This window comes from Macrobrachium nipponense, chromosome 20 (assembly GCF_015104395.2).
Source record: "Macrobrachium nipponense isolate FS-2020 chromosome 20, ASM1510439v2, whole genome shotgun sequence".
Classification (NCBI taxonomy): domain Eukaryota; kingdom Metazoa; phylum Arthropoda; class Malacostraca; order Decapoda; family Palaemonidae; genus Macrobrachium; species Macrobrachium nipponense.
In genome coordinates, this window is record NC_061089.1 from 21430497 (window position 1) to 21457852 (window position 27356).

General features: G+C 36.0%; 2 protein-coding genes across 3 annotated transcripts in view; one reads left to right on the top strand and one right to left on the bottom strand.

The window, feature by feature from the left end:
* The first annotated feature begins 6495 nt into the window (after positions 1-6495).
* On the top strand, positions 6496-17104 carry LOC135223022 (uncharacterized). The gene is made up of 4 exons (XM_064261533.1): positions 6496-6583; positions 11961-12678; positions 15610-15846; positions 16015-17104. Exons 2-4 carry the CDS (start codon positions 11971-11973, stop codon positions 16591-16593), a joined length of 1524 nt encoding a protein of 507 aa, XP_064117603.1. The 5' UTR covers positions 6496-6583; positions 11961-11970; the 3' UTR covers positions 16594-17104.
* A 4769-nt stretch (positions 17105-21873) lies between these two features.
* LOC135223030 (AP-4 complex accessory subunit Tepsin-like) overlaps positions 21874-27356 on the bottom strand; it is a 38872-nt gene continuing 33389 nt past the window's right edge. For both annotated transcript variants that reach the window (XM_064261541.1, XM_064261548.1), the window contains exons 5-8: positions 27202-27262; positions 24963-25105; positions 24144-24339; positions 21874-23813 (exon numbers count right to left, since the gene is read on the bottom strand). In XM_064261541.1, the coding sequence (XP_064117611.1) occupies positions 23263-23813; positions 24144-24339; positions 24963-25105; positions 27202-27262 (951 nt within the window). In that variant the 3' untranslated portion in view covers positions 21874-23262. The remainder of the gene's footprint in view (positions 23814-24143; positions 24340-24962; positions 25106-27201; positions 27263-27356) is intronic.

The window sequence follows — 27356 nt, forward strand, 5'->3', positions numbered from 1 at the left end:
CCTGCGGAAATTGTCTTACTCCGCATTCATTCAGGTAGAATTTTTTAAAAACCCCAGAGTCTTAACTGTGCTGCCCTCTCGAGGGATAAAAAAAACAAGTGTTCCACTTTTACTGTCCAGTTCAAAAGCACGTTGAAAGTTATCATACAATTGTTCTTTTTGCAATTGTTAGAAGTAACAGTGAACAGAAATATTACGAAATTGTCGATTTCAAGCTAATCAACAAGAAACGGAAGTCAGATTCCTGGACGACAAATTTCATTTCTCGCACAAAAGAATGACTAATCTGTTTTTTATCTTTCTTTACAGAAAATAATCGTGTTAAAGCATTTTGATTACACTTGCATGTCAAAGGAATAAAGTGGAACTGTCACTTGGCAAAAGAAAGAACTTATAAGCAGTTAACTGTAACCAGCAAACAAAAAATAATAAATAAACAAAAATAAAAACAGAAAAGAATAAAGACAATAATATATTACATTTCAATGCGCTACAGCAGCAATGACAAACCTATCACTTACTTTCTTTACGTTGAAATGTAACTATATTCTTTTTATCCTTTCTCTTTGAAACGTTTCGTTCATTGTGTTGAAGGGATTTACTTAATCTCTGTTATCTTATGACCACATACTGAAGTTTTTCTCTCTCTCTCTCTCTCCTCTCTCTCCATCTCGCCATCTCTCTCTCTCGCTCTCTCTCTCTCTCTCTCTCTCTCTCTCTCTCTCTCTCTGTTTGTCTGTCTTTCCATTATATAATATATATTATATATATATTATATAATATATATAATATATAATATAAGTATATATATATATAGATATAGGTATATATAATATCTATATATTATATATATTATAATATATATATATATATACATATATATCAGGATCTGTACGTAGTCGATAATGGACTCTAACCCCCAGCATCTGGAAAAGGACTCAATATTTAAGATCTCTAGTAAGAACCGAATACAAATAAGTAAATCATTCTGAACTATATATTCAGTGGTACGAAAATAAGCTTGAAACATTAACTCATCCAATCTAACTGGATTCCGGACAAGCTACTATATAAGTCTACTATATAACATTATGTAAATAGTAGTGATCCTCAGGATCAAAAGAAACTCCAAGAATTGAACATAAGCTTTAGTATTCTCAGACAATAGAGGAATGTAGGGAGATATTTTCTGTATGCCTCCAGAATATAACAGTGAAGTCACCAATATTAAGACAAATTGAAGCGAACGTATCCAGTCAGTGAAAAGTTCTGGTCAGTCTGAACCACAACACTATACGTTGCGGAATAATTTGCGTCATGTAGCATCGTCATCCGTGTAATGAAGCGGTCAACGCCTTTTTTTTTCTTTTTTTTCTTTCTTTTTTTTTGTCCCCAGCGTAACCGAAGCATGGTCTGCCTGCGTCTTACAAAGTTAATGTTCCTGTGCGTTACCTAATTAGTTTTATTTTTTCTCCTTTACCAGTTTTTTTTTTTTTTTGTGTCCAGAATTTTTTCTTAGGTTTTTTTTGCGTTAATTAACGAAGCCTTAATGCAAAATCCAACACTCATGCGAAACAGCTTTCCAGACCTCAGCGTTTGGGCAGTGAGTATCCCTTTCCCCAACTTTCTTTTTGGGGCTGGCGATCTGTCGTAGTTTCCCATGGGCCACTACTTTCTTTTCCTTTTATTTTCACCATTAACCCTTATTTTTTGTATTAATCTAATTGCTACTTTCTCTCGCCTTTTGACTTCTAAGAACTGACCCCTTTAGTGTAAGAGAGAGAGAGAGAGAGAGAGAGAGAGAGAGAGAGAAATTCAGCACAAAACTTTTTTTTTTAATTCTAACGGAATGATAAGATATAACATAGTCACGCCCCCTAAAGACTATGGTAAACGAATGTGATATATCAAAATAAGTTTCTCCTTATTCCATTTAATCCAGAAAATTTAATGTTTTTGTCCCTCAGTGTGGCATCCTTTCATTCTTCCTATCTATGCGTTGGCAGTCATTCTTTTCGTCTGTGCTTATGTGCCACCTTGCAATGAATTGTCATTGCATGTCATTTGCCGTTTGCACTCTGTTATTCTTTTAAAATTAATTGCAAGAAAAACCTTAAGCCAACAGAATACTTCTTCATATTTACATTTAATGTACTGCATTTTTAATCTTCCACCTTTTGTCAATTTCCATCAGTAATTCATTCTGTTCAGATGCATAGAAACAACTGTATTTCTTCATATTTAGAGCCATCACTTTTGCCTATTTCTGAGTCCATGTTGTCGTATATTACATCAGCGATATCCGATTTCCTGTGTAAGTACATTTATTATCCTTATACTTTTCCATTGGGTTATTTATGCATGAAAGAGAACGTCTCTGAATTTACTCCCACAAGAATTGAATGGATGACTAATTATAGTTTTTCATTTTACTCTTCTACCCTACTATCATGAGCGGAATGTTTCAAAATGTTTCGTTATTTTTCGTAATACGGATTTTTCACTCACCATTCTTATTTATATAGTTAACCGTACGGTCAATAACCAAAATCGGACCAGAAAAGCACATTTTCTCGTATATATCAAACGAATAGATTATTGTTAGGATAACGAAAACTTCTGGAACATGTTGCAAAACATTTTTGAGTGACTACCTGATAATTTAGTACATTCTCTCTAATGTGCGCACGAACAACCATGACCAGCAGATTCTGTATTCATATTAACTCTTTTCTGTATTTCCTGAAGACTTGGGGTTTAGTGAAAAGGAAAACGCTTGCTGACAGTTCCACAATAAGACGTCGTATGCAGAAGAAGAAGAAGAAGAGGAAGAGGAGGAGGAGGAGGAGGAGGAGGAGGAGGAGGAGGAGGAGAAATTACTTCCCTCCCAAAACTGGGAGGACTCTTAATCACCTGGGCAGTGTTTTGTGGGAGGCGCTTTCTAGCCCGGATGTTGTGGGTTGAACATCATCCAATCTGCCAGTCTAGACGTCAATCACCTGTCATTCCCTCTTGCTATACATCTTCAGTAATTCCTTGCTGTTTTTGGAAGATATATCAATCATTCATTTTATTTTTAGAGGAGTCAACGGGAATTGACTTCCTTTGTATAAAATCTGGGTTTCCTTTTCAGCATTCAATTTTCACATAATTTTCTTATGTGTGTATGTGGGTGTGTGAGAGAGTACCTACAGGCACACACACACACACAAACAGACATAGACAAAGTATATATATATATATATATATATATATATATATATATATATATATGAATAACTTGATCACGAAGTATATAAAACGTGATGCTATGTATAAATAAAGGTTTTTGCCACGAAGGGAGAAATGAAAAAGCGAGATAGCCGAGTACTTTCGGTCCTGTTCAGACCCTTTACTAAGGCAAACTTAGTAAAGGGTCTGAACAGGACCGAAAGTACTCGGCTACCTCGCTTTTTCATTTTTTTCTTCGTGGCAAAAACCTTTATATATATATATATATATATATATATATATATATATATATATATATATATATCCGTGTTCTAATATGTTGTAGGAAGCCCACTAATATTCGGAAAAATTGAAAGTTTCAATTTTTTCCGAATTTTAGTGGGCTTCCTGCAATATATATATTTATATTTATATGTATATAGATATATATATATATATATATAATATATACATACATACATATATAAACATATATATATATATATATATACATAACATATATATATATATATATATATATATATATATATATATTATATATATGTATATGTATATTTTTTTTTTATGCGCACGCAATTTTCTCCCTATGAATCTCTCTCTCTCCTTATTAGTCTTCCTATCCGCCTGCCTGTCTCCCTGTCTTCCTGCTGAAGCTTACATCCTAATATTCGTTCACGGGCAAATGAGGAGAGACTTGTTTTGTTCATTTCTGTCGATCAAAAAGGCTTTCACTTCCTCCGTCGTCATCTATGCCGTAGTTGCGATCATATCCGCTACTTTCTGACATTTGACTGTGGTTATTATTTTTCTAATATCTTAGGTCATGATCGGTAGCACCGTTAATAGTGATCATTCCCTTTTGGATGATGAAATGTATTGTTTGTCCTTCAAGGGTAACGAAATGAATTATTTTTGCACGTTCAATTTAACCCTCATCTTTTCCACGATGGCCACCCGATCTCGAGAACTCTCTCAGTCTGCCTATGGTCCCTTGACACTTAGCTGCCCACCTTCTCCGAATTTACCTTGGTCCAGTTTTCACTTGAAGATGGATCTTTTAGACGACGCCTATGAAATTTCAGAAAGGTCACCCAATGGTTCTTGTAAACTAATTTCCAATAAAATTATCGTTATTTTTCAAATAAAAATGCAGAAATGGAGCCTTTCCGTTGTATAAATTTATTCGAAATTGAGGGGTTAGGATAGAAATGTATCTCTGACCTCATTCAATCTCATACCAATTTATATTCTATTTTATGTCCAAACAAAGATTGTGGGAGGATGATAGTGAATAAGGTAGGCTAGTTGGTACATGTTAGAACTCCATCAATATACCCTTTATATCGCCTGCATAAGAAATTCCACGTGGAAATATGCTAAGAATTCAATTGATCATGATCATCATTGTCTATGATGATCATGATCAATGGATGACTTTCATTAATACAGGTTTTATTGAAAATAATGATATTTCAGCCGCGTTTTTTTTGTATACAAGTTATTTCTTTCTTCTTATTACTGACTTTTCATCTGAACTCAGATTGGCTATTAAAACTCCAAACGTGATGTTTGTCAAACTAAATGTTTTTGACATAAGTCCCCCATTTGGTGTTTTAACAGCCAATTTGAGTACAGAAGAAAATCGGTAATAAGAATAGAGAAACTTCTACAGAAAATAAATGCAGCTGAAATAGCCATTATTTTCAATAAAACATGTATTATCATTGTCATTATTATTTATGTTATTCAAAATGAACAAACATTCACAAGAAAATATCACGAAAGACCACTGGCTTACATATATAATTTGCATAGAATACATGCTTATTCGCAATAAAACCGAAGACGGAGAAGAAAATTTAAAATATGTTATAGATAATTAATAAATAAAAAAATTATACAAAAACAGCAACGCAAATCAGGAAAACTAAGGCATCGGTGAACGGTGCTTTTGAGGCGTGAAATAGCTCCCTTCATACATGTGAGTATCGGCGTCAGTAACGATGCTGACCAATGTTTACCCAGTCTTCGATCTTTCTTGCCATCTTCATTTGTTCAGCGATATGTTTTCGGGTTGTCGAATATCTAAAAGGAATTCACTGTAACGTCAAACTAAACCTATATACAATTACTGGAAGATTTCTCGAAATTTACTCGTAAATACCGGCAGGGAAAAACTTTGATCTTCAGATACCGAAATGATCAGAAAAGAGAAGCAACTTTGATCTTCCAAGAAGACCGAAAGCAGGGAACAGAAGTGAAGAAGTAACCGGGGTTATCCAGCGTCGAGGGAAGAGAAGAGCAGTAGAAACATCAGCAATCTTCACGGAACACAAAAATTAGAAAAAATAAGAGACACGAAAAGAAAAGATTCGATCTCCATGAAATATCGCCCAGTTCAGCCCGAGCAATGATGCAACGAGACGAAAGCGAAAGTCTCCCATAGTCTTTAAAGGTACTTTGAGCCTAAACAATTGCCTTAATGACTCTGTTATGAGCGAGTACTTTATTTCACACTATCATACTGTGCGTTGTGCGTGTGTGTGTCCATTAGGGGACTGAAAGGACTATTTCCTAAGATTAAACTTAAAGAGTACTTTTGTCGACACTTTCTCTTTCGCTTTGGAGGAAGGAAGATAAGTCTGGGAGGGAATGTGCTGATCTAGCTGATTCATTTAATTTTGTATTTATTCTATAATCCTTTTAAAAATTCGTATAGTACTGAGTGGAAAACTGATAGGCACAAGCTAGTAGTTCTAGGGAAAAATTCATCAAGGATCATAGCAGAGATTTGAATGTATTACTGTCGTGGGATCTAATTTTTCCATTTAACACTTTGACGACCAAAGGAACCCGTAGACCTTTTACAACTACAACTGCACATTCTTCCAAAATTTTAATAGCAAACATTATTGCAGCTACTAATTCCCTTCTTATAACCTTTACCAAGTAGGAATGAACCACGAAAATAACAAGAGAGAGAGGAAAAAAAACGAATGCAAAATGATAGACTGAAGATGAAGAAGGAAAATAAAATTCGTAGGAACTCAATCCAATTGTAGAAAGGTGCGTGGGAGGAGTAACATGGAAATGCGGGGCGGGGCGGGGGGGGGGGGGGAGGGGGAGGGGGAGGGGTCTCAGAACCGAAATGGAGAAGGAGTTCCCTCGCCAACATATAGCCTAACATGGCCCTCCTTCTCTCAGGCCCCTCCCTCCTGACAGAGCCCCCTGTCTCCTGATCGGAGCCGCCCCCTGACAAACGGTGGTTACTTATAAGCCTGTGCGGAGAAAGTTACATTAAAGTGTTCCGAGAGTTGGTGTTGTAAGTGTTTAAGTGCTGGAGTTCCTGAAGGTGGGTGACGTGAGACTTTTAAGCTCCGAGTTTATTGCTCTGTTTCGGAGGCTGCAAGATGTCAAAATCGGCAACTATTTTTTTTTTTCTTTTTTTAATTCCGGGGTCACTTCCGCGATCCAAATCTCCTCAGAAGAGAGGATTTCCTTTTAATAGACTTAAATAGGCCACAAAATTTTCGTCCAATTACAAGGAAAGGGATATATGGTAGATTTTTGCTTTCAGTTAGATTTCGAAGTTTTAGCTAAAGCTTAATTTAATGTTTTTCGTTTACCGTATTATTAGGAATAACTATTCTTAATATTCACATATAGTTTAAAGCGAAATTGAATTGTGAATATATGTGTGTGTGCATATTTATACATCGTGTGCGTGTATGTGTATACATATACAAATATGTATGTGTGTGCATATATACGTAAGCGGGGAAGGATGCACATGTGTGAATTCACGTATAATTCAGTTCAGGTTAATTATGCAATCGGTGTTTCCTTTGATGTGGAAGTATTCTTATATGCATTTTAATATATACGCATTCACGCATACAAAACATACACACACACACACACACACACACACACACATATAAGATCCTACCGCAACATTTTCCACGCGGTGTCTTGGTCAGTGTTCACAGATTCAGCTAGCATTCGAACACTGAGTCGGCGGTCTTTTCGAACATTCTGACTGGTTTTTTCCTACATTTTCTTCTGTTCTTGAAAAGCAACTTTTGTGCCACTCGAAGGCCGGGTATCTACGCGCGCAAGACAGGCAGTCGTCGTTCCCATAAGCTGTAGTACTAACAATCATTCTCTTGGTGTTTTGTGCAATTTTACTAAAAATTTCAATTGACACGTTGTTCAGCTTCTAAACTTGGCATTTTTTAGGCCCAGAACAGAAAACACAACCAAACAAAATGGCGACTCACAATCGACTGAAAGTCATTGAATGTTGCTACTTGCCATGCAGGTTCAGACATGTTCAGATTGACCCCGTATGCAGTTATGACCGGCTCTGACTTCTGACTGCTTTGCTTACTGTGTGTGTGTGTGTTTTCACACATATATATAATATATACTATACATAATATATACTATAAATATGTGAGAAAACACACACACATTATATATATTAGGTGCGTGTGCGAGTTGAGAGAGAGAGATATTAATCATATGCATTTATACAAGCATATTATTATATAAATAATGTTGCACGTCAATTCATACGATACTGAAATGTATACGCTTGTTAAAAATGACTACGTGAAATTCTAAAACCTGTAGAGGCAAAGAGAAGCTAAGAAAAAAAATCCCACCACCATCCTACAATGCAATTAATTTAAAATTGTTCGGTTGAAAGCCTTTGTATGGAAAGGGGATAAGGATTATATGAATTAGCTGTCACAACATCTCTCTCTCTCGCTCCTCTCTCTCGGTCTTCTCTCTCTCTCTCTCTCTCTCTCTCTATATATATATATATATATATCTATATATATAATATATATATTAGTTATATATATATTTATATTATATATATATATATATATGATAATAAAATATAACATTTAAACCTCTATTTGGTTAAATATTGCCACTCAGTCTCTCCGGTTGATGGCAGACTGAATTCTAGAGATCACACATGTAAGTGAAAGTTCAGTGAGGAGACAAATAACTCTTAGAGAAGGAGAAGAGAGACGAGAGAGAGAGAGAGAGAGAGAGAATTTCACGACCGAGTGAGAAATCTGGCGAGAAAGTCATTCTTGTTCGATGGTGCATCAATGTTGCTGTGGGTGCGGCGATTTACCGATGAAAAAAAAAAAAAAGTGCTGCGCGTATTTCAGATATCTGTATTGTTTTTTCTTCGAGTTCGTTATTTATGAAATGCTCCTTTTGGAAAAAAAAAAAAAAAAAAAAAGCTGCACATATGGCTCTCTAATCATAGAAAGTTCCTAGGAGTAGTTCCCAGTTGATTAACGCTTTCCTAATTCACTAGCGTTGGCATTTTTCCTTGGCGGTTATTTCTGTTTTGTTTTTTTTCTTTTATTTTTACCTTGAAAAACTTTCTTGATGCTTCCTAATTCACACTATTTACCGTTCAGCTCTATCCATTCATATCCAATTCTTTATTTGTCTTTTTTAAGCATCATTAATTAATTGTTCCGAAGTTTTCAACTCTTTTTGTCTTATTTCATTTTTATTCGCTGAATTTTATTACATGGGAGATGCTCAGCTTCGTATGTTCTGTTAATTTAGATTTCATCATGAACATTTTAATATTTCCTTTTTCTCATTCTCTGTGTAGCATCTAGTTTGCAGAACTCCTGTACCGTCTCATTCACAGCGTAATTTATCAAAAAGAAGAAGAAGAAGAAGAAGAAGAAGAGAGAGAGAGAGAGAGAGAGAGAGAGAGAGAGAGAGAGAGAGAGAGAATAAATTTGATGAGGCGTTCGGTAACATATTTCGTGCATCGTTGAGACCCAGTCTTGACATGCAAGCAATCCGGTTTTATTTTTTTTATCAATTACTTTTATCTCATGTTTTTTACTCCGGACATTTCCTTGTTTGCATTCCTTTGGGCGTTGGTTGGGAATATTCTTGGCGTTTACTGCTTGCTTGCATCTGCAAGTGTAGCTTAGTAATCACTGCTCGAGAGGGAAAGGAGAGAGAGAAATATTCGAGTAGATTTTCCCATACTCATTCATAATCATTCTTATGTGAGTACTGCCATTTATAGTGGTAACAAGCTACATATTTTCAAGCACGATTGGAATAGGAGTAATATCATTAAGAAAATCAAGTATTTTTAAAATTAGAATTGACCTCTCTTTCTCTCGCCGTGTACGTGCGTGTGTGAGTTCAAGGACGTGTACACAGTCTCTGATGTCTGAATGAGTGTACACAAGTTTGTGCGTGCGTGCTTTACTGCTCCACTTAGTCAACAGGCTGTTTTCGCCACTCATTGCTCACGCATCCGTGCGTGAAGACTGCCATTCGTGATCGACTGAACGCAACAGTGTTGACTAATAATTACTCACGAAAGACAACGGTTCACATCTTAACGGTTCCGTGATTCTGGTTTCGCTTTCGTCAAATGAAAAACAATTACTGGAAATAGCGATTTACGATTTACACTTCAAGGGTCTCAAACTTGATTGCATTTTGCTATATAGAAAATAATATCAGATTTCGTTTCTCGAATGTTAAAGAATAGACATATTTTCTATTTATAGTCATTTATTGGTGGAGAAACTTATCTGAATTTTTCAGATGATGAATAAAAGATTGATTTACAATTTACTAGTTAAGAAATTTATGTGATTATCCATACGAAAGATTTAGCGTGTCACCACTGACGTTTTCAATCAAGAAAATAATTAAACTTTTTATTTATAATTTCCTGATACTGAAGCACAAATGGATTTTTAGCAAGGCAATAGAATGTGATGTTCATACTTTATTTGCACACAGATTTTTAATACTTTAGTGAATAAATGAAAATATTAAAATTTATGATATATTAATACATTAGTACTGAAGTCATATGATAAATTGTTGTATATAGAGAGAAACAACGTTTTCATTTATTCTTTTTTTATTTTGGATTTGGAGGAGTATGAGATTTCAACTTTATTTTGTTGGGATTTGGTTGAATTTAATGGCTTTTATATCGTTAACATTCTATAAACGCACCAGACGCACACTATTTTTTTCTATATTTCCATATCTTTAATACATGAATATTCTTAGAAGTTTATTTCCAATTGCATACTTTCTGTGAGAAATTTTGACCTTTTCATACTTTGTTAAGTTTTCTTACTGTATTTTTTATCTTATGAAGCGAAGTTTAAAATTTTAAATAAAATACCGTAAGACTACCGCAAAAAGATGCCTTTTCTCAAAATAAGTGAAAGTGACGAGACGCCAGAATTGTTTTCTTAAGTAAATAACAGGCAGCAACAGATGCTTCCTGTACGTGTTTGTTATACATAACTGTAATTATGCAAGAGCAAGGGAAAGTTCTCGGCGAGCGCTGTCTTGTTTCCTTTCGTCTGTCATTTATTATTCCCAGTCACTACAGTTATGTTCCTAGGGCCTCATTTCACCGTTCCCATGACTTTCCGTTCTCGTAAGCTGTGTTTTCTCATCTGTAATGTCGTCTTCATCAATGGAGCTACGCCATCATTCAGTTGTAAAGTTTCTGATTTCGTGTGAATTCCACCTTCTCTAATGAACGGTTTCGTCTCGCGTGATTTTACGCTTGTTTTTCTTAATTTGGATTTAAGGGTTTTTAGTGGAAAATACATTTTAAAAAATGTAGGAGGAACTGAGACGTTAAGAGTTCTTTACATAACTGTCTTTTCTGTTTATATGGATCGAGTGAATATTATCAGAAGCCTCTCCCTTATCTTACAAACAAGCACGTAGTGTATATATATACAGGGTGACCATAAAGTCCCAGTATCATTACAAGTATTTATTGCTCAGAATGGTACTGGGACTTTATGGACACCCTGTGTGTATATATATATATATGATATATATATATTAATATTATAATATATATATATATATATATATAATATATATATATATATATATACTATAAGTTTGCTAGACAGGGAAAAGTGTCACATAAATCTTTATACGAGAATAATTATATTTCAACGGCATTTCCTTTCCTCTCGTCACGTTCCCTCTTGACCCTAAGAAGATGAACTCGATTTCCGTCGTTCCCTAAATTTTGCGAATTGACTAAACAAAGGAAGATGATAATAAAATCCCTCACTTGAAGGCGCTGTCACGAGGGCGATTTCTTTTCCCTGAATCACGTGCTGCCGACGATGACGACATCATAAAAAATTACTCATGCAGTCGCATGGAATGGAATATATACAGTTTAAGCCAAAAGCCAGGTACTGGGACCTATGAGGTCATTCACCGCTGGAGAGGAAATTGAGATTAGGTGGGTTTGAAAAGTGTAACAGGAGGAAAACCTCGCTGTTAGGAAAGGGTGGATTTCAAGGTGGAAAGAAGATATGAATTGGTTCTCAGTAAAGGGAATTAAAGGGGTTGCAGCTATATATATATATATATATATATATATATATATAAGATATATATAATATATATATATATATGTGTGTGTGTGTGTGTGTGTGTGTGTGTGTGTGTGTGTGTGTACATACGTACATACACACACACACACATATATAATATATATGTGTGTGTGTTAGGATTCATTTCAAAATTAACCTATTTTCGATAAAGAAAAATACAGGAATGCACGTCCAAGCAATTCAGCGTACAAGCTAAAAAAAAATTTACTTACCGATTATCTGATTCATTTGGATTTAATTTTACTGCTTTTCTTCTCACAGGCTCTTCGAGATGAGGACACTTTGCATAACTCCCGCATTATTCATCTCTTTAATTGCTGCTCAGGTGGTCTTCAGCGATCCAACGCCACAAGCCACGAGACCACGGTTTATTGATGGTCCTCTCTTGCAACCACAGAGACCAGGTGGGGGAGGGCCGCGCCCCCACCCTAGTTTCAGTCCAGGTGGGCTCAGGCGCCCCAGACCAAATCTGCGAAATCTCTCAGAAGAGAGAGAGCAGCACCAAGGGACTGGCCAGTTGCCTCTGAATCCAAGGCCTACCTTTGATTCCCCAGAGTTTAATGGCCCCGAACAGGAAGAGGAGCTGGAAGGAGGCTTTGTACCAATAGCACCAAGAGATCAACCTGACGAAGAGGTCGCAGGGGATCAACCTCTAAATAATCCCCCACCTCCATCAGAGGAGCAGAGCTCCCCAGAACCAACCATTCATTCAACTCTGGCCCCACAGAAACATCCGGTAGAGCCAAGCCAGAATCCTTTCAACCGCTCGCCTGAACGCCCGATACCACAGAGCCGCGAAGAGCCTACTTTTCCAAGAGAGCCACTCTTTGCTGACCCAAGTGATTCTCCGTTTACCCGTGGGCTTGAAGAACAACAAACGCAAGAGATAGAGTTCCTGTCTGCTCCTCCACCAGCAACTATTCGTAAACGCAACACAGTTAGGCCCCGTCGCCCCGTCCACCCAAATCAGATCCCAGAAGTAAGTGTGTTTTCTTCTTCTTTATTTGTTCTAAGATTGTTGTCGTGTGGCTGTTCCCATTTTTGCACTCCAGTAATGGGTCTGAAGCGCCTTTGTCCTTCAGGTCCTGAAAATACCTTGAACTAGGGTTATGTAAGCATGACATTCATTGCCTGGTCATACCTTACATTGGCTGAGATTTGCAAATGCTCCTTTGTGAAAGCGAATGTGAAAATCTTTGAAAGTTGGCATTAAGTTTATAAATAATTCTGATTCGTTACATTCTGGCGCACTTAGAGGGTCATCTTGGTACTAGGGAATTAACTGGCTATATTTGACACTTGCCTTTGCTATTCATTCATTTTCGACAAGGGAAATGTGTGGCTCATAAGGTTACTTCTAAAATTTATGAGGGTTTTCGAGGATCGTTGTCTGTGATTAATATTTCTTGGGTGTCATTATCTTTATGATATTCACAGTCTCTTGTGTATGTCTTTACGGTAATCCCCAACGGGCTTGTACTAAACATACCGCAAAGGTGGATACATACCGGGTTAAAACCCGTGGGGGTCACTATCTAAGAACGATCAGATTGTTATAGCATTAGTATTACTAAGAGAAGTAGTCGTAAAATGTAATTCAAACTTCCTTAGCCTCCTCTGGGTGCGTGAGTTTGACACGGACAACCTACCATGCTTATGCAACCGAGGGCCGGAAGGAATACTCTCCGTGAGAAAGATATTTCTTATTAAATACTCTATGACTCTTTGGTCTTGCAACAGCCACTGTCACATGGGCATATACACCAAATATGTAACAATGTTTAAACATCTATAAGTTTGCTTGATCCGTGCATGTAAGTTTGGAATTTTGCTTAGGCTCGTAAGTAATCGAAAGCTACACGTGACTTAGTTGTTAATTTTTCCTCGCGAGACTTAATTTAATGTTTCCCTTGTGCCATAAGAGGAGCTCTAAAACACACTTGGAACTGTTTGGCTGCTGTGGAAAGACGAGTACAATACGTCGGTAAATTTGTTGCTTGGGAAGAATCAAAAGGCAGATCAACCAAACAACGACAGGCATCGTTTGCAAATATTCGTTACCGTTTCGGATAGCATCGTGCATTCTGGGTCTGGTTTTCACTTTCATTGCCTCCGGCGCCTCATCTGGGGTAAGATTCTTCTTCTTCTTCTTCTTCTTCTTCATTTGAGATGTGCCTTAGTATTTGGCCTCATTGTTTGACATCCTCCAGGGGACCTTTTAATCACGACGTTCAGCAGTTGTTTTTGTACCTGCTTTTATCTCGAGGCAAATAGTTGACAGCAGATCACGGTAGCAGTCACGAGATATAAGCAGACACACATAAGCAACTGTCAAACGTCTTGATTGAAAGGGGACTTGAAATATTCCTTGCTAACAAAAAAAAAAAAAAAAAAAAAAAAAAAAAAAACTTCCTCCAAGGAGCTCCCACTGCGGTGCCCTCCGCTAATGGATTTTGCCGGTGGGCGGTGACGAATGCGGTTCACACTGGACAAGTCCAGAACCTCTTGCCTGGCTGTGAGCCTTTTCTCTCCTGTTTTCTTCATCCTAAAGCATACATACAGTTAATGCGTTCTCTAGCTTAGTTACGCTGTTCTACTGGATATAACCGTCTTTATTAATATTAATAAATCATGACCCTTTGTTTTAATTCTTACTCCCTGCAAAATATCCCGTCGTCTGCTTTCAGTTACTTTCCTTCTTTTCTAGTTTCAAGCATATCTCGTTTTCTGTTTTGCTTCCTCGTTCTTAAATTGCAATAATCCTACACTCTCTCTCTCTCTCTCTCTCTCTCTCTCTCTCTCTCTCTCCAGATGACATTTTTTCTCCTCATTTGTTGACCGATCAATGGCCTCTGGTCCTCCAGACTTTCTAGCCATCTGCCGTTCTTCGTCTGGGATTCTCTCTTCTTCAAAAAGTTTACGTCATTTGGCGAGCACACGTGTAATTCTCTCTCTCTCTCTCTCTCTCTCTCTCTCTCTCTCTCTCTCTCTCTCAATGAGGGATTTTTATTCAAGCTCAGACCATTGCGTTAGACGCACAAACTTACACTTTTAATAACACCCAGAATCTGTCTCGTGTGTGCGCATGACACACACACACATATGGGCCTAATAAAGCTGCACAGAAACACGCTAACACATATGTACTCAGGTCAGACAGGCTCACGTGCGCGCGAAAACGCAGTTGAGTCGCTCATGCACATACATATTGCTTTTATCGCCGATCCGTTCAAGCTGTTCTCACATAATTGCATGAAAGCTCATTGAATGCGGTCTACGCGGCATCTTTGTCATTTGCCAGATAAAAAATAAAAAAACTATTCGTTATTGCGTTAAATTGGTTTTTCTCCATTTTACAATTAGATTTATTCTATATTTAGTTTAAAATAATCAGTTTCCATTTTCTTCTTTTTTTTTAAAGATACGCGTTCCTAAAAACAAAAATCAGCGTTACTAAATCCCATACGAGCAGCTTTTGGGAGCAAGAGCCCGTGCTGGCGTAAGGCTTACTTAAGCGCAAAGCAGCATTGTTAACAAGCTGTTGAATCTAATCCGCCATCTATTCGCCAGTTACTGCGAAGATTCTGCTTTCGTTTTTCGCCACTTTCAAAGACCAAGACATTCAGTGAGGACAATAATGTAAATGTAATTTTCATTTGATAATATATTTAATTCTGTTAAACAGCGCCCCGGTTTCAAAAATTAATCTTATAATGGCCAGTGACTTTTTGGGAAATAGTCTCAACCTTAAGATAAATTTATAAAAAAAAATAGATAACAACTATGAATTTTAGCTTCCATCGTCTTTCCCTCTATTGCTGCATTTAAAAAAAACGCACGACGGCATTCAGTCAATATTTCCACTAGCCATTATCTTGTACTAAACTAACATTCTATCCCTATTACACAGTACCACGAAGTGTACAACCAAAACGGTGAACTAATCCAACCCGGCCAAGAAGGAGAAGAGGAGGAGGAAGAGGAGCCTGATCGCCTTGCAATCCTCCTCCTCGACTCCAAGTTCTCCTGCATTGACAAGAATAACGGTTACTACGCTGACGAAGACGTCAACTGCGAAGTCTTCCACTACTGCCAGGACACCGTCAAGCACTCTTGGCTGTGTCCAGAAGGCGCCTCTTTCCATCAGGTAGGTTTTCATTGTATGCGCAGCACTTTGCTGTGATGATTTTATGAGATTTTATATATATATATATATATATATAGATATATATATATATATATATATATATATATACACCTATAAATGTAGAGATATAAAATAGTTTATAAACTGTTTGTTCTTCATTTCGTTCAGGTCCACCTCATTTGCATGCCCCGTTCGGAGGATAACATTTGCGAGAGGTCATCGACCTTCCATTTCGTAAACGATTTTCTGTACAAGGAACTTGAAGGCCCCAACAAGACCTACGCGGATCGTTATTATCCAGAGGGTTTCGCTGACAGAGGAAGTACCGTTAAGCTGCAAGCCGTAGCGCCCTCTGGAAATGAATACCAGACGGTCCAGCAAGTTGCCAGATTTCCAGTGACCCAGAAAAATCGTCGGCCAGTCATCGTTCAGGACCAAGGTCCTCCAGTTTATCAGCCATTGGCTGAAGGACAGCACGTAGGACAGTCCTTCCAGCCATCGCAGATAAACGATAGAGTTCAGCACGGACTGCCAGAGTTTCAGTCTTCAGACCATTTCTCCGGATTAATTGGACAGCAGACTTCGGCTTCGTTCGAGCCCACGCCTGATTTTGGCGATGGTCAACGTCCATTTGCTGCTTTCCATTCACCCGAAGAAGTGTTGGTGCAGAGACCTCCACCTCGAGCACAATTCAGGCCAGGCAGGAGACCTGGAAACCCGAACAGGCATCCAGTTCAAATAGGATAAGGGGCTTAGGGGAGACTTCGTCGTACCTCCCAAATTACAAGTGGCTTGATGTTATATAGAATGCTTGAAGGGTATGGAAAGTTAATTTCCAAGAGGCTTTCCCTTTAGGGCATATTAGTGGAAATATTATCATGCCAAAATACTCACAGAATAGAGACGATTTGCGTCCCCACTCTTGTACAGTGCTCATTCACGAGTGCACGTCGGTCCTTTTGTTTGTAGTTCTCATAAGAGTAATGAATTAAGGTGGACTTAAAGACCTGGCGTGCATGGGATCACTTGCTAATGTTTTCCTTATTCCTTATTTATGAAATGTTGGACAGCACAAGATGTATTTTAGTCTAGCATTCTCTCCAAATTCCATACATGTATATCCTACTATTAAGTTATGTTCATGTTTGTTTATTCTTATTTATAAGGTCGCTGGTCGGCCCTTGTTGCTCTTATGTAAATTGTTGATCGAGAAAATATGAAGATATTGTGTTTTCCAAAAGACAAGGATCTACCAGACTTCCGTCGTTTCATTTTCCTTTGCCTCTGGCACAGAGAAAGTTTTCCTCATAACTTTTTTTGTTTGGTAGCATACAACCATCCTTTGTTCTTCGAATTATAACTTATCAAACACTGCATAAACAAGATTATGGCCATAAGATAAGTTTAACAACTGAATAACCTTTTTTTATATAAACAGCACTACAAACAATCTTTCGACAGCCCAAATCACCTGGCATCACCACAAAAGGTTTTGGGGGGGTTGGTGAGATTATCTTTCCGAAACGTCAAACATATCATTAAGGGAATGGGAATATTAAACTGAAATTTACCCGGCAATAAAGTAAGGACTGTGTAATTCTCTGATTTATGAAAAAAGGGGTGTGTGTATACACTTAATTGCTAAAATTACCTTAACCGGATCACCTGAAAAAAGGCGACCCCAACACATGTTGGGGTCGCTTTTCTTAAGGGGAGGAATTAACAGGAGTTACAGTAAGGCCGTGGCGGAACGACGCTTCGTGCCTTATCCGCATATTTAAAGATTCTTGGCAAGCTCGGTATGTTTTGGCAAGAGGTAATGTTGCGCTGTGCGCGCTAGCCACAGGGGTTACAGTAGGTTTGATTATTTTTTTACTGAAATTGCGACTACGCTTTTAATTAACTATTGATTGATTGTCTAAATTTGTGTTTTTAACAAATATTTAATAAAGTAGTTTTTAATTAATATATATCCATATTTTTTCTAATTTTTTCTATAATATTATGAGCTAAAGTGGGTCACCTAAAGATTGGAGACACCAACAAGCAGGGGTCGTTTATCCTCAGGTGGAAAATATTGGGGTCGCTTTTCTTTAGGAGGAAAATATTGCGGTCGATTTTCTTCAGGAGAGGTATTGGGGGTCGCTAATGTTCAGGTGATCCCCTTAGCCTGAATGAAACAATAGCGAATAGAATTAAAAGACTAAACATGTAACTGTGAAAGCATATTACTGGGGAAGTATAACTTTAAAAAATTTAAATCTTCTATCAAAAGATACATAAATTTGGAATGCTGTACTGATAAAACATTATTACAAATGCAAAATTAATTAGAAAATCCGAGTCTATTCAGAATTTTTCTGGCTTGAGAGTACAGAATTACAGGAACTTAAGAGTTTTAATTCTTAGTGTAGAAAAATCCTGCCACTTGATAAGCTTTTAATCTATAGTGTACTTACATAGGGAATTTTCGTTTAAGACTAGTAATCTTTAATAAGGTGTGAAAAAATCTAAAGTTTCATCTAGATTTTACTTGTTTTCATCTTTCATAAATAATGATATTCACAGGAGAAATAATTATAATCACAGGAGAAGTGATAATAAAGATATAAAAACAAAACTACGACTTCAGCCCTGATCACTGGTCAACCTGGGGGAAAAAAGCAGACTACTTGGGTTATCGTTGGTTTGCACTTGGAATAAGCCAGCCTTCATGCTTCAGAACAGGTCACGAAATTAAAGTGTTCACGTAGTCGGAATTCCAGGGGACAAGTGCCTCCATTTGATTGATGGCAAATTGCAGATCTTCCTTTTGTATGGACAATCACTTATAGAATAATAGTCGTCTGCTTGTTTGCGTTGTTTTAAATAACGCCGTTCCAGCAAGTATATCCTAAAAAGCATGGAAAAAATCAGACGAACTTTATTGTACTTATATTAAAATATATTATCTAAGATTCTTAAGCCAGCAAAATATATTATCAACTATCATGAACTGAAGCCGTCATAGCAAATCCAAAATTTTCCTGTGGCCTACAGACTAATTAAGGACTTATGAAGGATTTGACCAGAGCCTAAAACACACCCACACACATACACGCGCGCGCGCGCGTGCGGAAGTGCAATCAAATCAAATGGCCTAGGGTACCCAAAAGTACCAACATCTGAAGTGACCAAAGACATTACCTAAAAGCTCAGGAGGTCAGAGGTGCCGAGCAAAATTACAAAAAGTTCTATTTGTCAGGGGTGTTTAGTCAAGGCTCCGTCACCGTGACTTGTCGGCTTACAGAATATAAGGTGTGTCAACCTTATGACCTTATCATTACTGGTATGCATGAGTTTTATTGTATAATCGTCATTGCTGAGAAAAAGTCTGTATTGTATCATAGTGAAAACAAGAGGTCTGTTCACTGTATTATTTTACTACAGTTATGAACTTTTTGTTTGTGATAAGAGTTACGTTAATTATGTTATGAACAAAATGGAAGTTATAATTTGCGTTAAAGTTTTAAAATACCAGAACTAAAAGTTTTGAGTAAATAAATTATATTAAACCTTAATATCTAAGGCAATGCACTGCCTCAAGTTATTTTTTCATATGAAAAAATTAATAGTAAACGTTCTTTAAAGTTGGGAAGTAACGTTGCAAAAGTAAAACTAAATTACTGCCGAGTTTTACAAATTAAGATATTAACAACAAAACTAACCAAGTAATAATAACTTAAATATCATTTCTGGACTGTTATTACTGAAATTTAAATACATCACTAATAGTTAACATTTAACAGTCCTTACTATAATACGAATATTTAAATCGTTAAAGAAATTACCTCCCGAAAAGAAAACACAAAACCTCTCATGCACCCTGTCCATAGGTCATAAGACCTATGGAACAGGGATTGGGAGGGCCTCCACCCCTACAGGGGCACCGCCCCTGCAGGGGTGGAGGTAAAAAAAGTTACACACCTCACCTGGATTTGGGAAGAAGTCCACCTTTTGTGTAGCTAGTGACATATGTTATCCTGTCTTGAAAATTTCTACCTCGGCTTCCTATTTCCCAAGTGTTTTTGTGGAGAAGTTTCCTTGCTTCATAAAGTAGTCTAGTTTTCATGGAAATCTTCTGAACCATCAGAGGTCACCTGATCCTGGAAAAATATTGTATCTGTAGTAAAGAAATCTATGACGCACGGCCTAATTATTAGACTTTCAATATCCATGAGTGAAACCAAATACACAAAGAACAGTGTTGTATGGCAGTTTTCTGAGGACTGAGTAAGCTGTTCTACAACATAAAAAAAAAAACTATTAATGACCAGTACAGTATTCTTGTTGTGCACAGGTGGCAGGTATGATTTTACCATCCACATCTGCTATAATCGTCGGTAGTACTGCGAAACCTTATGAAAATCGGCAAGTCCTTGTGGAAATATGACACGAAATATTAAAGAAGGTATATCATCAATAATAATGTCTCATTGGAGAAAGCTTACTTCAAGAAACTAAAAAAAAAAATTAACTAAACAAGCCATTACATTAAAAAACTACACCCAAGAACTTTCAAGATAACGGCAAATAACCTTTTGCTAACAAGTCACTAATTTCTAGCAAATTAATCAAGATATTGAACATAACCGTAATGAGACTTAGCTTCTGCAAATCCTGGGAGAGTAGCCGCCACTGCAGAGATTACCCTCGAAGACTACACGTATCCTACTGAGCGCGGCGCTAATCATAATTAAATTCTTAAGTTTCAGCCACACAGAGTTATTCCTTCCTCCTATAAATAAGTTAACAACAATCGTCCTAAAACCGCCGTCCCGTCGTTAAAGAACCCAATAACACGAATATGCTTCGTCACTCCCGAAGAGCAAACTATTCTCCATGTCTCTGCTATATAGATCTGCTAGTGTTCTTAATATGAATTTCATATATATATATATATATATATATTATATATATATATATATAATATATATATATATATATTATGTATATATATATGATATATGTATATATATATATATATATATATAATATATAATATATATATATATATATATATATAGATATATATATATTATATATATATATATATATATATATATCAGCTTGTTTGTTAAACTACCGATGGTTTGAGGATTGTAACTTTTGCGGTTTTTAATAAAATGTAGTGCAGCTTGACTGCTATTGAAGTTGATTTACATATTTTTAAGGGATCTCGAAATTTTTTGCTTTTGTTACATACCATGCCTACTGGGTGAGAGTAATTGGGTTAGATGTTGAGATACTATTTTATATCTCAAATTGATTTTCAAAGCACATCCAAATCACTCTTAAAACTGCACTGGAACCAATTGCAAACGTTAGTGAAACGTTATGATTACATATGAATGAAACAGCAAAAGTTGTCTTCCAATAAAAGTTTTTTGTCAGTTCACAAAATGTCTGCAAAGGACAATTTACCATCTTTTTCCCATTCAACTTAATTCTAGTCAGAACTAATGGTAGTTTACTGAAAAATTATTGTAAGTGAAATTTCCCCATTTATTGCTCCATGACACAACGATACCAATGTACGTACATACCTAATCCATCTTTGAAAATATTCCGTTTCAAGGTTGCTGCTAGATGGTGGAGGACCAATTTTTAGACCAATATATTACTTTTGGGCTGAAAAGGACTTAATGTAGGACAGAGTGATGCAGGGATCAATTGTAAATTACTGTCTCCGTCTTCCCTTTTGATAGCATATTCCAACATACTATAATTTGGGGGAATTTCAGTTCAGTTAACGTTACTAAATACATATTTACTATACATCATCCTCCATTTTAAATTTGGAAACTGCATAAATTGTTCTGATTTTCGTTTAGCCCTTATAAAGTCAAAACTGGTGTGTGCTAGAGGAAAGTACTTTTCAAGTTGTAAAGTATGTACTATGAATGTCTAAAGAACATAAAGAAAAAAATAAAAGAACACCAGTTCCAATGGTAAGTGTAGAGCAAAAGGTTAAAAAAAAAAACTGACTTGCCCATTATTCTGTATTTAAAAAACTCAAATGTTTAGGGTAGATAATCAAAATGAATTAGTAACACTAACAATATAAATAGTTAACAACATGAATATTAAAGATAAACAATCATAACAAAACACAAAGTTATCATATATTGTACAGCAATATAAACAATCAGAACATTCTATAAAAGCAACAGATTTTGAGAATATAATTTTGACTTAACTCTAATACTTCTGGTACGTAACTTAATTGTATAGAAAACTAACTTAGGTACAAAAACTTTTACTTCACAGCAACCACAACAATTATAATTTCCCTTTCACAATGCTCCTGGGCCATGTTATGAGCTTGTATGTGAAACCAGTTTTAAGTTATAAAACCTTCCTTTCAAATGTTTTACAAATGATAAAAACCTACACGTAGCTCTGAGCTATTTTTAATTTCTCTTGGAGCACAGTATCTATCTATTTACAGTATAATATTTACATTTTCTTGCTATAATTTTACCCATGGACATAATGCTACTGTTGTGGCATTTAAATTAAACACCTGTAGAGTAGTTCCTGTTTCTTGTGTGGCATTCACTCATTCTTGGTTCATATAATTTTTCTTTTTTAAAATGGTAGACCTTCAACTTATCATATGCTTCTGGGTTACTGTTTTTTTACAAGTTGAAAATCTGATAAGAAATAGGCTCTATAGTATAACCCACACTTGAACACTCAAAATAGTTATAGCCTAAACTGTATTTTATTCCTATAATTCCATTAAGAGACATCTTTCCAAATGCATCATGTCTAAACAGGTAGTCTGGCAAGGCAAGATGTAGCTAATGAGTAAAGAACTCTGATAAGCTGGGGCTAACAGCATTATGCTAAATGCAATTACTCCTCTTCCTTCCTAAATCAGACACATTAACAGTGTTTTCAAAATCCTTTTTCCTATTTTTAGAATTCTAAGTAAAAATTTCACAATTACCCTCATTTATTATTCAAAACAGAATTTTACTTAACACTGTTCACTATTTCTTTTATCAATACAATACTTCATTATGCTCTTGTTATACTGTATCTTCTATCATTTATCAACTTCTCATTTACATTAAACAAGAATATCACAACCGCATAGAGTTCTGGAGTTTTGTGCATGAGTAAGTAATAGAATGCAAAAATCCCTAGTAAAATTCCTGACAGGTGAAGCTTCATAAGGGAGTAAAGGAGTGCTTATTAAACTTCCATTTAATTTCAGCCATGGATAAATTATTCAAATTACAGAGACAACAACAATAATAACATAAGTTTGAGAGTAAAGGAACATTTTTTTAAGTATGATAAAAAAACTGAAATATTTTGACTTAGAACACACTAAAATATAAATACATAAAATTCACATATTTATACTTAAACTAATTTATGAAGAATCAAAGAAAGCTTCCTAGATTTTAACCTGACTGAAGATTCTAAATTCTCATTTCCTTGGAGGTTCTGAAACATTTTTCCTAATATATTATTAACCTGAGCTGGAGAAAATACGTCATAATGGATACCAAATTCCACCATCAAAAGCAGCCTCAACAATCTACATGTCTGCAAACTACCTGCTAGAGGTGCAGTTTCTTTTACAACAGCAGATGATTCCTCAGCAAGGGTCTTATTCTCTGCAAATTCACTAAGTTTGTGCAACACTTTCTCAAGCAAAAGAGTGAGATTATATGAGGTGCATTCCTGGCATGTTTTGACTAGTTCATTATGGTCTACTGGCCATACGACCTTGTCGTGTATGTAAATGTTGAGAAATTCCTCTTCTGACATCCCAATTGACTGACTCTCACTTAAATGATGGTCTGATGTTCCCATAGACATTTCCATGTCAGAGGCAAAAGGTGATGGAGGCATGTCTGTTGCTTCTTCATCACTATCCCAGCCTCCTCCAGCTCGTCCTGTCCTGTGGGCTAGAAAAAACATGACAATTTTACAAGCAAGGAATGCCATGTAAAAAAATGTGAAAATCACTTTCACAAAATTGACTAGAAATTTGGTGAAGAAAGGTACTACTAATTATTTTTAAGAAAATTTAGGGTAACATACAAAAATATAGGAAAAATGTCTATTGGAAATGCGAATCACAACATTCATGAATTTTAAAAAGAAAATAAATATTGTTAAGTGAAGAATATGAAAAAAATTATCAAACCATTTATCACTGAAACTGGAACATATGCTTCACTGTATCACAGAATACAACAACTGTTGTGATGAAGATCAACTGTTGTAAGAAGTACCTTTATATTTAGCAGAATGTGACTTGGCAAGAATAGGAAGGTGTGGCTGCAGAGCTGCCTGACTGGGCCCAGAAACAGATGATCCAAGAGATGGAAGAGAGAGAGGCTGATAGTCTCCCTTTTCACTTTGCAGAAAATCTACCTCTTTCTTGCTTTCTCCTGAAGGGGACATGACACGTTCTACTATGTCACGTACCTGGTTCAAAGAAATTATACATACTGTCTTTCAATTTAGTTTTAAGGAGAATTAAAATATATACTGTGACTTATTGTACTATCAATCCTATATCTAAACATCTAAACTCCTTGCCTTGATATGATACTGACATACTACTTCCTACAAATGGTACCATTAGTTCCATTACCATTACCAAGCAACATCATCTTGGTTGGCTAACAAGTGCTTAAGATGCTCTCGTTAGTTGTAGAAATAAGAGATCTCAATCATGTACCATGAGTTGCATTCCCTAGCTATTCAACATTGATGTAATCTTCAAGTCTGCTAAGCTCACTGCTGTAAAATGCAAGCATCTGCTTCCAAACCTTGCCTAAACCCAGCAAGAAAAAGACAAAGTTGATGAACAAAGGTAACTGTCATGGAGTTTTCACAGTGCTAGCATGATGTAAAATAAAATAAAAAAATACTTCCTGCACTTAAGCCCCTGTTTCAGACTAATGCCAAAGTAAAGCACAAAGATATTATAGTGGTTTGCATTTATGTACAAACATGAACTGAAACACTGTCAATCAATAAATTATTATAGTAAACAATAAATTAGTAGTACTGAACTTTTATTAAGAAAATCATTTATATTTTACCTGACTGACTAAGTTTTCATTCCGAGGTAAGGGAGAACTTCCAAATCCTTCATATTTCCCTTTAGGTGCTGATGAACCATAGCCTTGACCAACCAGTGACTGTTGAGCAGAACTGTTCAATCCTTCTTCACCATCTGCTTTCCCTGAAATACAGTATAAATAACTTGAAAATATACTCTGCTTTATAACAAACAGCAACCATACACAGCCTTCACTCATGGTTTGAATGTCCCAAGACTTTCATATTTTTGTGTTTTGTACATAGTATAACCCATCAGTTTCTGTAATCAAAGAATACTATACAATAGCACTTTCATGACTGCTTGAACTCTGAGGCATTGAGGTAACAATATCCAAGGTTTTGAGTGGTTTACACTACATTAAAAATGTCTCCCTCTTGGGTAGATAAGTGGACCTTTTCCAAGTTCACTCTAGCCTTGCCCGTGCTCGCTTTGAGAGTAGCCTGTTGAGCACTTGACCTTGAAAAACCCCTTTCTGTCATCTTTTGCAGCTTTTAAATGTATGCAAACCATGACATGAAAAGTTACTCACAGTAAAGGATGGTCCTTTATGTTGCTTACTTCATTGCCAAACCCCTAACACTCTGACATTGTGGTCTTCATGTTTGTTAACTAGATCTTATTTTGTCTAGTAAGAGCCTTCTGCCACTACTCATCGACAAACCAGCAAAAGAAATGTTTCCAAAAATACACTGTCCTCCAAGCTTCAAGAACACTGAGATCATTACTATCTTAAATGCTGGTACAGTACTTGGAGACGTTTTTCTACTTTTGCCAAATTGCTACTGTTAGTAAGAGATGAACAAGTTTCATCAGTGCTAGAAGATACACTAAAATGATGTTCCTCCTTTTAACAAACAATGACCCTTGCTCATACCTTATTCATTTTGCTTGAATGACTAGTATTTGATTTCAACTGTCTTTGGCATTTCACAAAGTACAAACTTCTAGCTCTATAAGCTGTATTCATCAGACCCTTGAAAAAGCTGAGCATCTCCTTGATCTCTAAATGGTTGATAGGTTTATGATAAAAGAAATTGAATTTTTCAAAACAGAACATAATTTTCCATATAAATCCATCAGTCATGAATGTGTTAACTTTCCATCCCATCATTCTCTCTGTATCACATAGAATCCATGTAAACAATGTGGAAGATAGTTACTAGATACTGATGAGTCAAAGGTATGAGATGTTCCTGGATATTCTATGCCTTCTATCTACAAGACACAAAAGTATGTTTCTGTGAACATCTCGCCCATAAATGATGACTCATTTAGAGTGGTGGTTTTTTCCCTTGTGCAAAACCCTGTTTATATAAAAACTTTCCAAGGACTTGTTTCTGCAAAAAAGGGAATTGTGAACGTCATACACTGTACTACAAAACTATTATTTAACATTACAGTTCTTTTAGTGTAAGGAAAGACCAAACTCGGAAAATAAGAATGCAAGTATTCCTCATTCATACTTAAAAAATACAAAAACTAACTTATAGACATCAGCAAGGTAGCTTTACCTACTTGATAAATTTGTGTAAGTCAGAAAAAACCAAAGATAATGTTTAGAGTGTAAAAATTAACTAGTTATGTGAATCATTTACATTAGAAAATATAATAATTTTACACTCTTGAAGATAAAACCTATTCGTAAAAATGTTTACATTGGAGTTGGATTACACACATTTGCAGATTTCTCTTGGGAACGTTTCCCCACATTTTTCGCAGAAAATTCGCACATTCACGGTATTTTTCTATGAGAAATATCCACAAATTCCTGGGTTTTTTTAATCAATTTCATCATAAAATGCACTTTTTGTGATAAAACTATTAAAAAAACCAAGTATGAACCATTTTAAGTGGGTTTTTCATGAGTTTTAACTAACAAAATAGGCTGTTTTTAGCATTTTTATAGGCATTCCAAACATTCGCGGGTTCTAACTATTCACGGGGGGGGGTCTGGTATGCATCCCCGCGAATACGAGGGACCACTGTATACGTAAATCATAAAAAATTAATTATGTTGGGACCAATGTATACGTAAATCATAAAAACTTAAATATGTTAAGAAAAATACAAACTGAGCCTGTATTTGTACCTAACCATGAAAATTTCCATGAGCAAAAGCAATTTTTTTTTTATAATAACCTGTAATTACAGTAAACTTTTAGGTTTTTTCTTCAGTTTTATTTACGGCATCTTCATCAATATGATAAAAAGCTTACCTGCTAACTTCAATTCATCCTCTCTCATTAACTTTGGGTCAAAAAGAAGAGTTAGCAGTTCCTGAAAGACAAAGGAATTATACAGGTAAATGTCCTAATAATTAAAATTTTACACCTTGTTACAATATTCCTTCAAAGTACGTACAATGAAATAA